The sequence below is a fragment of the Oryctolagus cuniculus genome, chromosome 1 (genome assembly GCF_964237555.1).
Source record: "Oryctolagus cuniculus chromosome 1, mOryCun1.1, whole genome shotgun sequence".
NCBI classification, from domain to species: domain Eukaryota; kingdom Metazoa; phylum Chordata; class Mammalia; order Lagomorpha; family Leporidae; genus Oryctolagus; species Oryctolagus cuniculus.
The window spans coordinates 157,535,722-157,551,977 of record NC_091432.1 but is presented as its reverse complement, the minus strand read 5'-3'; the positions used below and the strand labels follow the sequence as shown (position 1 = coordinate 157,551,977).

At 38.0% G+C, this 16,256-nt stretch overlaps 1 protein-coding gene across 1 annotated transcript in view; it reads left to right on the top strand.

Annotated features, from left to right (window-relative positions):
* The first annotated feature begins 1,148 nt into the window (after window positions 1-1,148).
* TMC1 (transmembrane channel like 1) overlaps window positions 1,149-16,256 on the top strand; it is a 205,407-nt gene continuing 190,299 nt past the window's right edge. The window contains exon 1 of the mRNA XM_051858747.2: window positions 1,149-1,288. Coding sequence (XP_051714707.2) covers window positions 1,273-1,288 — 16 coding nt within the window. The 5' untranslated portion in view covers window positions 1,149-1,272. The remainder of the gene's footprint in view (window positions 1,289-16,256) is intronic.

Here is a 16,256-nt window from a genome sequence, read left to right as displayed (position 1 = left end):
TTTCAGAAACATATTTGGATTTTTTATTTTATATTTAAGTTAATATAAGTCAAATTGCACATTGCCATCACTATAGATTCCAGGTTCAATAAAGTGTGACAGAACTTTATCTCTTTATAAATTTCCAAGTTAATGAGCCACTCTGGGTATTTTTTAATATAAGTATTCGCACCAGTTGTATCCTATTTTACTATTTCAGTTAAGATTCCACGGCAGGAAAAGAGAAAAACTAAGTGAACATCACCTTTACAGGGGTTTACTTTGAGCCATTTGTTTTGAGTGTGCTACCTACTTCTTTGGCTAAAATCTATGTACTAATCTGCCCATTCTTGATGGGTTAGATATGTGCACAAATCAATTTGTGGAGCCAAAAGCCACTGCAGTGTAAATGTGCTACCAGTATCCATTTCAAAACACTGCTTCCTCTTGCCAAGGTCAGTGCAGCCATGCCTGTTATCACTGAAGTAACCAGAGAATGCCAGCACACTCACTCTCAAAAAGGCAGCTTCTTTTGCAACATTACATTTCTGTGCTTTTTGTCCCTTTATTTCTTTTCTAGGTTGGAAATCATTTTTGCTTTTCATTCTAAAGCAAAGATTACTACCTTCCTATGAGAAATTTTGCTAAAGAAAGAAAAAGCTCATTTTCTCCAGAAAAATAGCAACTTCCTCTACTAGCAAGTTTTATTTTTAGAAGAGTTGAGAAACTGAATACAACATCTCCAGGTTTCCCCACATTGGATTGATTGCTATATTAAAGGCCCTATTGCTTTGTTGCTAAAACCTGAACTCCAGGTGTAGGAGTAGCTTCTTTACTTACTCATTTAATTTACAAAGTATACCTAGTGGTTGATTTCTCTCACCTTTCTAAAAGGTATACTCCCTTGCACCGCCCTGAGTATAGGCAATGAGAAAAACACTGACCTGGAAGGCACTGAAAATGAGGCAGGCACACTCACACCGAGTGGGATGAAGCCAGATTTGGTCTAAATGGGACATTCATGATCAGTTTAGTTTTATTTCAAATATGAGCCCCCAAATTCAACCCTTTTGACCCGAGTACTCCGTCTCTAAATGGCAAACTAAACATGCATGAAAATTTAATGGTGAGGAAATTAGTACCTTCTTATGTTTCAGACCGTGAAATGGCACCAGGAGAGCATTTGCAGTGGCAGGCAGAAGCGTGTGGACGTGCTAGCTCCAACCTGAAGCATTTGTTCCCCGCCACCTGCAGTCCTCCTTGAGCCAGCCAGCCACACAGACCACTTCTAGGATGCCGCCTAAAAAAGGTAATTAAAAAAAAAGATCTTTTTGCAGAGTTTTAGACCCTTCGTAGAGGTAGAACTTTGTCTGAAGTTTGTTTCACAGGTTTTGTCCCCACTGGTGGGGCTTTTTCTTATTTCTGTTTTGCTGTGGGCAGGTTTCCTTGGTTTCTTCAGAAATTGGGAAAGGTTCAGTATTTCTTCAACTTCTTTTCTTCCTTGGGCATAGGATCTTGCTAATTGGTTAGTGCTTCAATTTATCTTTTTTCCCCCACCTTGAGAAGAAAATGGGGAATGTAGAATACATTGAGATTCCAGTGTAGGCATTCAAACTTTGGCTCCAGTCCTTGGGAGTGAACTGTTGTCTGACTAGTGCATGGGACACTTCTCCAAGAGGAATTAGATAAAGTTTAACTAAAGTTGAGGAGGAGAAAAAAAAGTTTAAGTCAGGAAAAAAATAAAGAAACACGAAACTGCTTTTTGGGGGGTATTTATGGGCAGGGATGAGCAATGTCACCAAACATATTTTTGGTTGCTGTGACTTGAAATCGGATGCATTTTCAGTACCATGTGGACAAATGTGGCATGTCCGGCAGTCTTTCTCTGATGTATATGTAGCTTACATTTTGATTAGTTTCAGCAACAGTAAAGTCTTCCAAAGACTGAATTCCAAATCAGAAGAACCTGGAGATATGTATTTGCTTTTCAGTATGGAGCATCTGACCCAGAAAGTCTTGCTAACAGCTATTCCTTTAGCTGATTCATTTAATCTTTGAATGGAAAGTGGAGACAGAGACCTCATTTAGAGACAATCTATTAAAGCCATCTAGCTTCAAGACTTTATCTTGGGAATCTGAGCAGTAGCTTATTTATTATACTCATTTTATTAACTTCGAACATCTGAAGAGTCTTAGGGACATAATGAAATAGGGACACTGTGTTAAGAGAACAAATTAAAAAGCAAACACTCCTTTTGGGGCTCCACATAGCTCCATGCACTTTTCCAAAGAAGCTGTTGGAAATGACCTATAGTTGAATATTAGCTTTTAGCCAGCTGGGAGCAGATTTTCCAATACTAGGAACAAGATTCAAATCTTTTTTTTTAATTTTACTTTGTTTCATTTTTTTTCTTTAAACAGAACTTTCTTCTCTCTCTCTCTCTAAAAAAAATTTGAGGGACAGATTTGAGAGCTGGTTTTCTGCCTAAATGTTCCCAATAGTTGGGGCTGGGCTGAGGCAGAAACCAGGGGCCAGGAACTCAATCCAGCTCTCTCACATGGGTGACAGAGACCCAACTACTTGAACCATCACTGCTGCCTCACAGGGTCTGAGTTAGCAGGAACTTGAAGGCCAGAGCCAGAGGTTGGCATCACATGCTGGCCCTCTGAGGTGGGATGTGGATGTCTTAACCCACATCTTAACTTTTGGGCCACATTTCTGCCCCAGGACTCAAATGTTATGTAAGATATTTCAGGATATAACAATCTGCAATCTTCATGATTTTCACACTATTTAGGTAGTTATGATGTTGGCATCATATTTAATTTTTTTGTACATTTCTAACAAGTTTTACAAAAGCTTTCAGTAAAGCTGCTTAGGCGTCTCAAAGGCCAACAATCTCATTAAATACAGTTAGAATTGATTATTCTGAGGGCACATATTTCAGTGTAGCAAGTTAAGCCACTGATGACATGCCTGCATCCCTTACTGGAGTGCTGACTCAGGTTCTGGCTCCCCTGCTTCCAATCCAGCTCCTTGGTAATGAGTTTGGGAAGGCAGAGGATGATGGCCCAAGTACTTGGACTCAGGCCATCCATGTGGGCTCCTGGGTTAGGTCTGGGCCAGCCCTGGCTGATGCAGGCTTTTGGGGAGTGAAACAGTGGATGGAAAATCTGTCTCTCTTTCTCTTCTCTGTCATTCTGCCTTTCAAATAAAAATAAATTAATCTAACCAAACAAAAGAACTGGTTATTTTTGCTGTTTATTAGTACTGTTATTTATCAGTTATTATTCTTAGTGCTTCACAATGACAGACATTTTAAAGTTTAAGAGCTTTGTTTTTTTTTTGAATATAACTTATATCCCTGCAAAAATGTGTAAACCTTAGAAAATATATTAAAGTTTACACTAGCAAAAACACAGAATCCCACCACACAGGAATTAGCTTGAGAATTAGGATATCTTTCAGACTTTTTCTGTGTTTGTTACATTTGGTTAGTATTTAATAAAATAAACATGATACAAACAACATGAATATAAAATGTCATATTTTAACTGATAAATATATAATGTATGCCATTATCTCAATAAATAGAAGTCATTCAATACAAATATACATCTGCCCTCCTTATACAAATTTGTCAAAATTATAAATTTATGGGGCAAATGATGTTTTACTATACCTAAAGGTGAGCAGATAAAATTTTCCACAAAAAATAAATTGTGTGTGTGTGTGTGTGTGTGTGTGTATGTACAAGTGCTGGGATTATTTTTTCTCATAGAAACTCATTCAACTCATTCATTCAATTATCCCACTAGTTCATTCAACAAATATTTCATTGTATTCTTTTTATTTGCATTGTAAGGAATGAAATGTGATAGAGTCTCTCTTCTCAAATAATTTGTAGAATAATTTGTTTCGGTAGTACTGAGAATTACTGAAAAAAATCAAGTCAGAAATATTTCTTTACTTGCTAGAAAAGGCTTTTAAAAATCAAGAACACTGATCCATTTGTTTCTTTTTTAAATTTTTTATTTATTTATTTATTTATTTTCTGACAGGCAGAGTTAGAGAGAGAGAGAGAGAGAGACAAAGAGAAAGGTCTTCCTTCCGTTGGTTCACCCCCTCAAGTGGCCACTATGGCCTGTGCACTGCGCCAATCAGAGGCCAGGAGCCAGGTGCTTTCTCTTGGTCTCCCATGCAGGTGCAGGGCCCAAGGACTTGGGCCATCCTCCACTGCCTTCCCAGGCCACAGCAGAGAGCTGGACTGGAAGAGGAGCAACTGGGACTAGAACCCGGGGTGCCGGTGCCGCAGGCAGACAATTAGCCAAGTGAGCCACGCAGCTGGCCCTGATCCATTTGTTTCTAACTTAACCTGTTCTTTTAGAATTCCTCTGAAGTGGGTAATATTTAAAGTGTTTGAAATTACCCTCACTGATGACTAAGAAACAGTTTTCCTTTGGTATCTGTTTCATCTCACATTGAATTTAGTTTTTAAATTGGGACCTGTATGTGGTGCCAGAGTTAAATTCTTGCTTGGAATACCGTATTGGAGAGAGTGTCAGGTTCAAGTCCCAGCTACACTGCTTCTGATCTGACTTCCTGCTAATGAACACCCTGGGAGGTGACTGGTGGTGGCTCAAGTACTTGGATCCTTGCCTCCCTTGTGAGAGATCTAGAAGAGGTTCCTGTTCCTAGCTTGTGGGTTGGAGAATGAACCAGCAGATGGAAACTGCACAATAAACCATACATACTTAAAACAAAGTTTGAAAGTTTTGAAGAGGGCCAGCACCGTGGCTCACTTGATTAATCCTCCACCTGCGGCGCCGGCATCCCATATGGGCACTGGGTTCTAGTCCCGGTTGCTCCTCTTCCTGTCCAGCTCTCTGTTGTGGCCCGGGAGGGCAGTGAAGGATGGCCCAGGTGTTTGGGCCCCTGCACCCACGTGGAAGACCAGGAAGAAGCACCTGGCTCCTGGCTTCAGATCGGCGTAGCTCCGGCCATAGTGGCCATTTGAGGGGGTGAACCAATGGAAGGAGGACTTTTCTCTCTCTCTCTCTCTCTCTCACTGTCTATCTGTCAAATAAGAATTAAAAAAAAGTTATAGCAAAAATTAAAAAAGAAAGAATGCAATTAGGGAAGGAAGGAATGTGTGGAGAATCTCACAGGAGTCTCAAAAAGAGTCATGGGAGACCAGGAAGAAGCTCCTGGCTCCTGGCTTCAGATCGGCGCAGTGCTGGCCATAGTGGCCATTTTGGGGGTGAACCAACAGAAGGAAGACCTTTCTGTCTGTCTGTTTCTCTCACTGTCTAACTCTATCTGTCAAATTAAAAAAAATTAAAAGTTTTGAATAAATTGATACACATTATAATCACAGCCATTCCACCATTCCAAAGGTTTTCTCATGCCATTTTGGTATAATTCCACAAATTGTCCCCAAACTCCCTCTATATGCCATCTCTGCACTCAAGCAATCTCTTTTCCCCCCACCCTCTGGTGTCACTGTAGATTAGTTTGCATTTTCTAGAATTTCATACAAATGAAAACATATAGTAAGCACTCTTGTGTCTGGGTTTATACTTAGTGCTTTTGTGATTCCTCCCACAGTTAGATATATCTATATTTTGTTTTGTTACTTAGCAGTATTCTAGTGTATGGGTGTTTCGCAGTTTGTTCTTTGGTTCACCTATTGTTGAATATTATAGTTGTTTTAAATTTGGGGCTGAAAAAAAGCTGCTGTGAATTTATTATTAATAAAGTTGTTATGTACTTTTGAGTAGAAGTCTTTTGTGAAATTATAGATTTGAATTTCTGGGTTATACTGTAGGTGTTTGAGTGCCTTTGTAAGACTCTACCGAAATACTTTCCGCAGTGGCTACGTCACTTTGCATTTTTACCAGCAGCATATGAGAGTTCCAGTTTAACTATGTTTTTAACCACAAGAAGGTATTTTGAGTGTGTCTTTCATTTTAGCCTTTTGAGAGAGTGTGTCGTGGTACCTCATCATGGTTTTAGCATATATTTCCATAATTAATAATAATGTGTTTTTATGTAATTTTTCTTTTGTCTCTATTATTTTAAAAAATTTATTTATTTGAAAGGCAGACATACATGCACAGATCAGAAAGAGAGAGAGACAGAGAAAGAGAGAGAGAGAGAGAGAGAATCTTCCGTCCTCTGGTTTATTTGCTAGGCAAAACCAAACTCAGGAGCCAGATGTCAATATGAGCCTCCCACTTGGGTGGCAAGGACCCAAGTACCTGAGCCATCATTTGCTGCCTTCAATGGTGCACATTAGCAGAGCTGGGATTCTAATCCAGGTACTCTGAAATGGAATACAGGCATCTTCAGAGATATCTTACCAGCTGCACCAAACAACCTCCCCCATTCTTTTTTTTAAACTTACTATATAATCTCTTGTTTGATTTTAAAACACATGTAAAATAAAGCAATGTTGAAGAAAACCAGGTTTGTGGTTGTCACCAGGGCAGAGGATCGTGAAAAATAATAAGGGGATATAGGTTTCTGGAATATTTGAGTTCTTTATTAGGGTGAAGCTGAACAGTATTTTGTTATGTATATCAAACACATTTTCTTTATCAGTTCATCTATTGATGACAGGTTGATTCCATATCTTAGCTCTTGTGAACAGTTCTAAAAAGAATATGGGAGTGCAGATATCACATCAATATTTTTATTACTTTTGTATATATACTCAGTACTGAAATTGCTGCAGAATATAGTTGTTTATTTTTAATTTTTTCAGAAACTTCATACTGTTTTCTGTAATAAATTTACCAGTTTATATCCCAATCAACGGTGTACAATCATTCATTTTCTTTATATCCTCACCAACATTCATTATCTTTTGTGATTTTCTTTTTTTCCTCAGAAACATTCTATTTCAGTAAAACAAGCTTCGTACATTTCTTAAGTACAGCTTTAGGAACACCAGAAGTCTTCCTACCATACCTGCCATCCCACCCACACTCCCACCCTTCTTCCTCTTCCCTCTCCTATTCCTATTTTTAGTTTTTACTAAGATCTGTTTTTCAATTAACTTTATACACATATAATTAACTCTATACTAAATAAATAGTTCAACAGATAGCATGGAAATAAAAAAAAAAAAAACCTGTTTCTCAGTATCTGAGATAAGGGCTGTTCAAAGTCATTGCATCTCAAAGTGTCGATTTCACTTTTATAGATTACCTTTTAGGTGCTCCATTAGTTATCACAGATCAGGGAGAACATGTGGTATAAGTCCTTTTGGGACTGGCTTATATCACAAGTATTGTGTTTTCCAGTTTCGTGCATTTTGGTGCAAATGACAGGATTTCATTTTTTTTTTACCATTGTCTAGTATTCCATGGAGTAGTATCCCATGATTTCTTTATCTAATCTTCAGTTGACAGATATCTGAGCTGATTCTATATCTTAGCTATTGTGAATCGAGCTGCAATAAACATGAGGGTACAGATAACTCTTTCATATGCTGATTTTTTTGATTTGGGTAACTTCCCAGGAGTGGGATGGCTGGATCCTATGGTAGATCTACATTCAGATTCTAAGGTGTCTCCATATATCTTCCACAGTGGCTGTACCAGTTGACATTCCCACCAACAGTGGATTAGAGAAACTTTTTCCCTACATCCTCACCAGCATTTGTTGTTTGTTGACTTTTGTAAGAAACCCGTTCTAATGGGGTTGAGGTGAAACCTCATTGTTGTTTTGATTTACATTTCCCTGATGGCTAGTGATCCTGAGCATTTTTTCGTGTGTATGTTGTTCATTTGACTTTCCTCTTTTGAAAAATGTCTGTTTAACTCCTGTGACCATTTCTTAACTGGGTTGTTTGTTTTGTTGTTGTTGAGTTTATTGATCTCTTTATGTGTTTTAGGTTTTAATCCTGTGTTAGTGGCATAGTTTGCAAATAATTTCTCCCATTCTATTCGATGCCCCTTTGCTTTGCTGAGTGTTTCTTTTGCAGTGCAGAAGCTTTTCAATTTGTTGTAATCCCATTTGTCAATTTTGGCTTTGATTGTCTGTGCCTCTGGGGTCTTTTCCAAGAACTTATGCCAATGTCTTGTAGTTTTTCCCCAATGTTCTCTAACAATTTGATGATATTGGGTAATAGATTTATGTCTTTGATCTATTTTGTGTGGATTTGTTGTGTAAGGTTTTAAGGTAGGGATCTTGCTTCATACTTTTACATGAGGTGATCTAGGTTTCCCAGTACCATTTGTTGAAGAGACTCTCCTTGATTTTAGCTCATTTAACAAAGAGAAGTTGGTTGTAGATGTCTGGATGAATTTCTGGCATTTCTATTCTGTTCCATTGTCTACCCATCTGTTTTTGTACCAGTAACAAGCTGTTTTGATTATAACTGCCCTGTAGAATGTCTTGAAATCTGGTATTGTGATGCTTCTAGCTTTTTGGTTTGTGTATGAGTATATAAGATTGTTTTAGCTATTTGGGGTCTTCTGTATTTCCATATGAATTCCAACATCATTTTTTCTATATCTGAGAAGAAAGTCCTTAGTATTTTAATTGGTATTGCGTTGAATCTGTAAATTGCTTTCAGGAGTATGGATATTTTGATGATACTGATTTTTCCAATCCATGAACTTGGAAGATTTTTGCATTTTTTGTGTCTTCTATTTTTTCTTTAATCTTTTATAATTCTCATTGTAGAGATCTTTAACATCTTTGGTTAAATTTATTACAAGGAATTTGATTTTTTTTTTTTTTGTAGCAGTTGTGAATGGGATTTATCCTACATGTTCTTTCTCAGCTATGGCATTGTCTGTGTATACAAAGACTATTAATTTTTGTGTTGATGGGGTTGGTGCCGTGGCTTACTTGGTTAATCCTCTGCCTGCGGTGCCAGCATCCCATGTGGGCACTGGGTTCTGGTCCCAGCTGTCCCTCTTCCAGTCCAGCTCTCTGCTATGTCCTTGGTGGCCAGTGGAGGATGGCCCAAATGCTTGGGCCCCTGCACCTGCTTGGAAGACCAGGAGGAGGATCCTGGCTCCTTGCTTCGGATCAACATGGTGCCGGCCATGGCGGCCACTTGGAGAGTGAACCAATGGAAGGAGGACCTTTCTCTGTCTCTCTCTCTCACTGTCTATAACTCTGTCAAATTAAAAAATAATAATAATTTTTGTGTTGATTTTATATCCTGCTGCTTTATCATAATTTTCTATGAGTTCCAACAGTCTCTTACTGGAGCCTTTTGGATCCCCTATATATATATATATATATAGAATTATGTCATCTGCAAATAGGGATAGTTTGACTTCTTCCTTCCCAATTTGTATCCTTTTGATTTCTTTTTCTTGCCTAATTGCTCTGGCTAAAACTTGCAGGACTATATTGAATAGCAATGGTAAGGGTGGGCATCCTTCTCTGGTATTGGATCTTTTTTTTTTTGACAGGCAGAGTTGGACAGTGTGAGAGAGAGAGACAAAGAGAAAGGTCTTTCTTCCATTGGTTCACTCCCCAAATGGCTGCTATGGCCGGTGTGCTGCAGGAGCCAGGAGTTAGGTGCTTCTTCCTGGTCTCCCATGCGGGTGCAGGACCCAAGCACTTGGGCCATCCTCCACTGCACTCCCGGGCCATAGTAGAGAGCTGGACTGGAAGAGGAGCAACTGGGACAGAATCTGGCACCCCAACCGGGACTAGAACCCGGGGTGCCAGCACCACAGGTGGAGGATTAGTCTAGTGAGCCATTGCACTGGCCAGTATTGGATCTTACTGGGAATGCTACCAACTTTTCCCCATTCAATAGGACATTGACATGGGTTTGTCATAATTTGTCTTGACTGAGTTGAGGAATGTTCCTTCTGTAACCAAGTTGCTTAAGGCTTTGATTACGGATAGGTGTTGTACTTCATCAAATGCTTTCTGTACATCTATTGAAATAATCATATGGTTTTCATCTTTCAATTTGTTAATGTGCTATATCACATTGATTGATTTACAAATGTTGAACCATCCCTGCATACCTGGGATAAATCCCATTTGGTCCAGGTGAATGATCTTTCTGATGTGGTATTGGATTCTATTTGCTATTATTTTGTTGAGGATCTTTCCATCTACATTCATCAGGGATTTTGTCTGTAGTTGTTTTTTTTTCTGTTGTGTCTTTTTCAGGTTTAGGAATTAAGGTGATACTGACTCATGGAAGGAGTTTGGGGGAATTCTCTCCCTTTTAGTTGTTTTGTATAATTTGAGAAGAATCAGAGTTAATTCTTCTTTTAAAGTCTGGTAGAATTCAGCAGTGAAGCCGTGCAGTTATGGGCTTTTCTTTTTTTGTGAGTGCCTTTAGTACTGATTCAGTTTTCTTCTTAGTTAATGGTCTGTTTAGGTTTTCTGTGTCTTCATGGCTAAACTTAACTAGGTTGTATGTGTCCAGGAATCTATCCATTTCTTCTAGGTTTCCTTATTTTTTTGGCATACTGCTCTTTGTATTAATTTTTGATGATTCTTTTTATTTCTGTGATGTCTGTTGTTAACAGAATTTTTTCATATCTAATTTTATTTTTTAATTATTTTTTAAGATTTATGTATTTATCTGAAAGTCAGTTATGCAGAGAGAAAAGGAAAGGCAGACAGAGAGAGTAAGGGGAGAGAGAGAGAAAAAAAGAGAGAGAGATTTTCCATCCACTGGTTCACTCCCCAATTGGCCACAGTGGCCTGAGCAGCATGGATCTGAAGCCAGGAGCCAGGAATTTCTTCTGGGTCTCCCACGTGGGTGCAGAGGCCCAAGTACTTGGGTCATCTTTGGCTTTTCCAGGCTTAACAAAGAGCTGTATTGGAAGAGGAGCATCTGGGACTTGAACCAGCATTCATATGAGATGCCAGCACTGCAGGCAGAGGCTTTACCCACTATGCCACAGTGCCAGCCCCTCTAATTTTATTGATTTTGGTATTCTCCCACCTCTTTTGGTTACTTGGGGCAATAGTGTGTCAACTTTGTTTACTTTTTCACAAAACCAGCTCTTCATTTTGCTGATCTTTTGTATTGTTTTTTAGTTTCAATTTGTTTATTTATTCTCTAGTTTTAATTATTTCTCTTCTCCTACTAGCTTTGATTGTGGTTTGCTGTTGTTTTTCTTGGACCTTCAGATGTTTTGATAAGTCTTTTATTTGGTGCCTTTCCAATTCCCTGATGTAGGCACCAGTTACTGTAAACTTTCCTCTCAACATTGATTCTACTGTATCCCATAACTTTTGGTATGTTGTATTGTCATCTTCATTTGTTTACAAAACAATTTTTTTTTATTTCTTCAATGACGCACTTTCATTCAAGAGCATGTTGTTTACTATCCATGTGTTTGTGTATGTTCTAGAGATTCCTTAGTATTTGATTTCCAGCTTCATTCTTTTTTGGTCAGAGAAGACGCATGGTATGATTTCAATTTTTTTTGAATTTGCTGAGACTCACTTTATGGACTAGCATATTGTCTATCCTAGGGAAAGTTCCATGTATTGGTGAGAAGGATGTGTGTTTTGCAACTGTAGGATGAAAAGTTCTGTAGATATCTGTTAAGTCTATTTACGTGTTGGGTCACTTCTGTTTTCTTGCTGATATTCTGTCTGTTTAACATTGATGATAGTGGGGTATTGAAGTACTCCATTACTATTGTATTGGGTCTATGTCTTTATTTAGATCTATTATCATTTCTTTTAAGTAGCCAGGTGTCTTGTAATTAGGTGCATTTATGTTTATAATAGTTACACCTTCCCTTAATCATTACATAGTGCCTTTCTTTGTGTCTTTTAACAGTTTTTGTGTTCATGTCTATTTTGTCTGATAGTAGGACAGCTAGCCTTGCTGCTTTTTTTTTTTTTTTTTTTTTTTTTTTTTTTTTTTTTTTTTTGCTTTTTGTTAGCATGGAATATCTTTCCTCCATCCTTTCACTTTCAGTCTGCATGTATCTTTGTTGGTGAGATGTATTTCTTGTAGGCAGCAAATAGATGGGTCTTGTTTTTTAATCCATTCAGCCAGTGTGTATCTTTTAACTGGAGAGTTGAGACCATGTTCATTCAAGGTGACTATTGATAAGTAATGACTTTGCCTGCCATTTTTCCATAAATATTCCTATTATTTACTTTGGATTTGCTTTATAGTTTTACTGGGAGATTTTTCTGCCTTCACCTTCTTTCATAGTGATGATCATGTTTCTGTTTTTTGGTGTGCAGCACATTTTTAAGCATCTTTTGTAAGGTTGGACAAATGGTGATAAATTCTTTCAATTTCCTTTTTTTTAATGGAAGGTTTTTATTTCACCTTCATTCCTAAATAAGAGGTTTTCAGGGTACAGTATTCTGGATTGACAGGTTTTTTTCTCTTAAGATTTGGAATATATCTAACCATTCTCTACTAGCATGTAGTATTTCTGATGAGAATTCTGTTGTGAATCTAATTGAGATCCTTTGAAAGTAATCTAGATTTCTCTCTTGCACATTTTAGAATCTTTTCTTTATGATTTACTGTGGACACTTTGACTACAATATGTCATGGTGAAGATCTTTTCTGGTCATGTCTATTAGGAGTTCTATGTGCTCCCTGTACTAGGGTGTCCCTTTCTTTCTCCAAATGATGAAAGTTTTCTATAATTATTACACTAAAAAGGCCTTCTAATCCATTCTCTCTTTCCATACCTTCAGGTACCCCTAAGACCAATATGTTGGGTCATTTGATAGTATCCCATATATCCAACATTGGTTTTTAGTTTTCTTTTTTTTTTTCTTTTGAGAGGCAGAGTTAGACAGTGAGAGAGAGAGAGAGAGAGAAAGGTCTTCCTTCCTTGATTCACCCCCAAATGGCTGCTACGGCCGGTGCGCTGCGCCAATCCGAAGCCAGGAGCCAGGTGCTTCCTCCTGGTCTCCCATGCAGGTGCTGGACCACAGCAGAGAGCTGGACTGGAAGAGGAGCAACTGGGATAGAATCTGGTGCCCCAACCGGGACTAGAACCTGAGGTACCAGCACTGCAAGTTGAGGATTATCCTATTGAGCCACGGCGCTTGCCGGTTTTCAGTTTTCTAGTTTTTGTTTGTTTGTTTGTTTGTTTTTTTGTTTGTTTGTTTTTTTTTTTTGTCTGATTGCAAAATTTCCAGAGATTTGTCTTCTCACTTGGATATTCTTTTTCTGCCTGAGTGTATTAAGACTTTCCTCCACATTTTTTATTTGTTCTATTGAATTCTTCATTTCCAATATTTCATTTTTGTTTCTCTTTAACATCTCAGTTTCATGGGAGAAATTTTCATTCATGTCATGTACAGATTTCTTTAGTTGGTAAATTTGATTCTGATTACTTCAGTAATACTATAATCAATTTTTTTGAATTCCTTTTTTGTTTTTTTTTCTACAATATCTTCATCTTTACACTCTAGTATTGAAGTGTTTTCTTTTGGTAGCATCATGTTGTCTTCCTTATTCTTGTTTCTTGAATTGCTGCATTTGTTATTGGGCATTTGCAGAAATACTTATACTTGTGGGTTTTTTTCACTTTTGTCTTTGGACTATACCTCTGTGGTTTAGTGGAGTGTCTGCTCTTTTGGTGAATACCCAGAGGCATGTGCTGGGTGTGGGAGCTCTGTTCAGTGCTCCAGGGTGAAGGGAGTTTCCAAGGTGACACTCAAGTTAGGCATGGTAAATCTCCTCTTTCTCTCTCTCTTTTTTTTAATCAGAGGGGAGGTTTGTTCTGCTCTGTTTGCATAGTCTCACACTCGCCTCCTCTCCTTAAAGGTGGCCATTGCCTGGGCCCTAGCCCCAGTGGGTACAATATTTGTCTGCGCTACCACATGAAGCATAAAGGATCTGTGCATTCCTTGTTCTGAGCATGCATCTAGAGCAATTACCCTCACCAGGGAATCAGAGAACCTCAAGCATGTGGAGCTACCCATAGTGACTACCCAAAGTCCCAGCCACACCCTTTACTCTCTCATGTAGCCACAGTGTTTTCAAAGTCCCAGCATACAAGGTTCCCACAGTCATGAGCATCCAGCCCTCTGTCAGTTCTCCCAACCAGACTCTGGTATTTCCTCTGAACTGGTTGCTGAGTGCATAGAAAATAGCTAGTGCAGCTGTTGTGTATGTCCAAAATGGTGCCCACCCTCTCCTGACTAGTTACTGGATACTGGTGCTAGGTGATCAATTAGAGAGAAACATGCCCCCCCCCTTTTTCCTCTAGATTGACAGGTTCACTGTCCCCCACAGGGCTCCAAACCAGATTCATGCCAGTCTTTTCCTTCAGCTTTTTCACCAGTGGCTTAGGATACTGCAATCTGGTCTCATCTCACTCTCCAAAGCTGGTACTGAGGCGCTTGGATGAGTTGTGTGTCCATACCCTCCACGTAGGTCCATAGTGTACCTCTGATTTGTGTGAAGTTTCCTCTGCCATTTTCTCCCTAACTCTTCCCTGAGATTGCACTCTCTCCACATTTTTTTAACTATCTTTCCCTAGACTAGAGCAGTAAGTTGCCTCCATATTCTGCCCTCCCCATAGAGTCTTAGCAGTTATCTTTTGTGATTTTCACTGTGGCCATTCTAACAGGTATGGGATGGTATCTCACTGTGGTTTTAATTTGCTTGATGATTAGTGATGTTGATCTTTTGTTGTTGTTGTTGTTGTTGTTCAAATACCTGCTAGCTTTGAGAAATATCTTTTTGAGAATTTTGTTTATTTTTTTATTGGTTTGTTTTCTTGAAATTAAGTTGTTTGAATTCCATATATATCTTGGATATTGACTCCTTATTAGATTACTGTTTGCAAAGATTTCCCCAAACTCAGTAGGTTGTTTTACTACTCTACTCTGTTATTGTTTCTTTTCCCACATAGAAGCTTTTTAGTTTGTTGTGATCTCTTATTATAAAGAGTCATTTCTGTAAGTACCATTATTAAATTATTATTTTACCTCTTTGAGTTTGAATAAACTATGTAACTTTACTTTTAATTCATCTAGAACAATGTCCAATATCTATCAATTACTGAATATAACAAGAATACAGTTACTACTTGAGTTCAAGAAGCTCATAACCAATTTGAGCAGATGAAATGATACACAGAGAAAGTAAAAACAGCTGTGCAAAGCAATAATGAGAAAGATGTTTGAGTGGAAGCTATGAAGTGCCAATTAAAGTGTAGAGGCAATATATACTGTGCATTTTTTCTCATTTTGAAATCTTTAATCTTCTATGACACTCTAGTGAACATTGTTCAATTTATTCAGATCATCTCTTGACAGCAGAGCTGTAACATTCAGTAGATATGAGTCTGAGCAGTTCTGATTATGTTTGGATGATTACTTCAAAGCTCTGACTGCTGCAGTTCTGTTTTTATGTCCCAAATCTGTACTTTCTCCTGATCAGCCACACTCATGGCAATAAAAGTAGTGGAACAAATGTTAGAATAATGGAACCCTGAATTTGAATCTTTTCTTTAATTCCTACAAACTTTAGAACTTGAGCTGAAATTAGTAGTTAAGGGCAATCTGATGGGCAATAATATATTTTAGTTTAGCTAGCCTAGGTTTTAAGACAGCAAGGGATGACTCATGGAAACCAAAGGCAAGAATGAAGTTGAGTGCAAGAATGAAGTTGAGTCTTAGGGTCATCTAGAACTGGAAAACACTGTTGCAAACCCAGGGAGTTCTTCTTGCCTCTTTCTTCTGCTAATCTGCTTCCTTTTTTCTATTCGCATGGGTTTTTTTGTTAGTAGACATAACAGGTAAGGTTGAGGCTAAGAGTGCCTGAAACTTTCATTTTCTCAGTCATGTGGGTACCTACATAAGTGAATGTTTATGTTCATAGATAATCTTGGGGAGATGGTAGGAAGGTTCCCCAAAGAAGCAGGATAACTGGGAAAATAAAGTGACAATTGTTCACTATAACTAAGCACTTATCCTCTTTTAGTGCAACTTACTCATCTGTAAAATGGAGATGTTAACTATTTTACAGGATAAAATCTGACATATAGAAGGAAATCCAAATATCTTAGTTTATTTCCTTCCTTCTTTTCGTTATAGCTACTTTTTCATGAAATGTCTGAGACATTTTCTGCTGATTGTAGTATGTAGTACATACAAATAAAAATGTTTTTTTTTAAAAAAAAAGCATTGAAAACATCTTAGATTTCTATCACTTTTTCAAGGTGAGGATTTATATACATGAGAGGGGCTCAGAAAGTTAATTCAAAATGCATATTTGAATTAAGCTATGTGTGGATTTCAAAATTTTTTTCACACCAAAATAAACTAATCTTTAAAC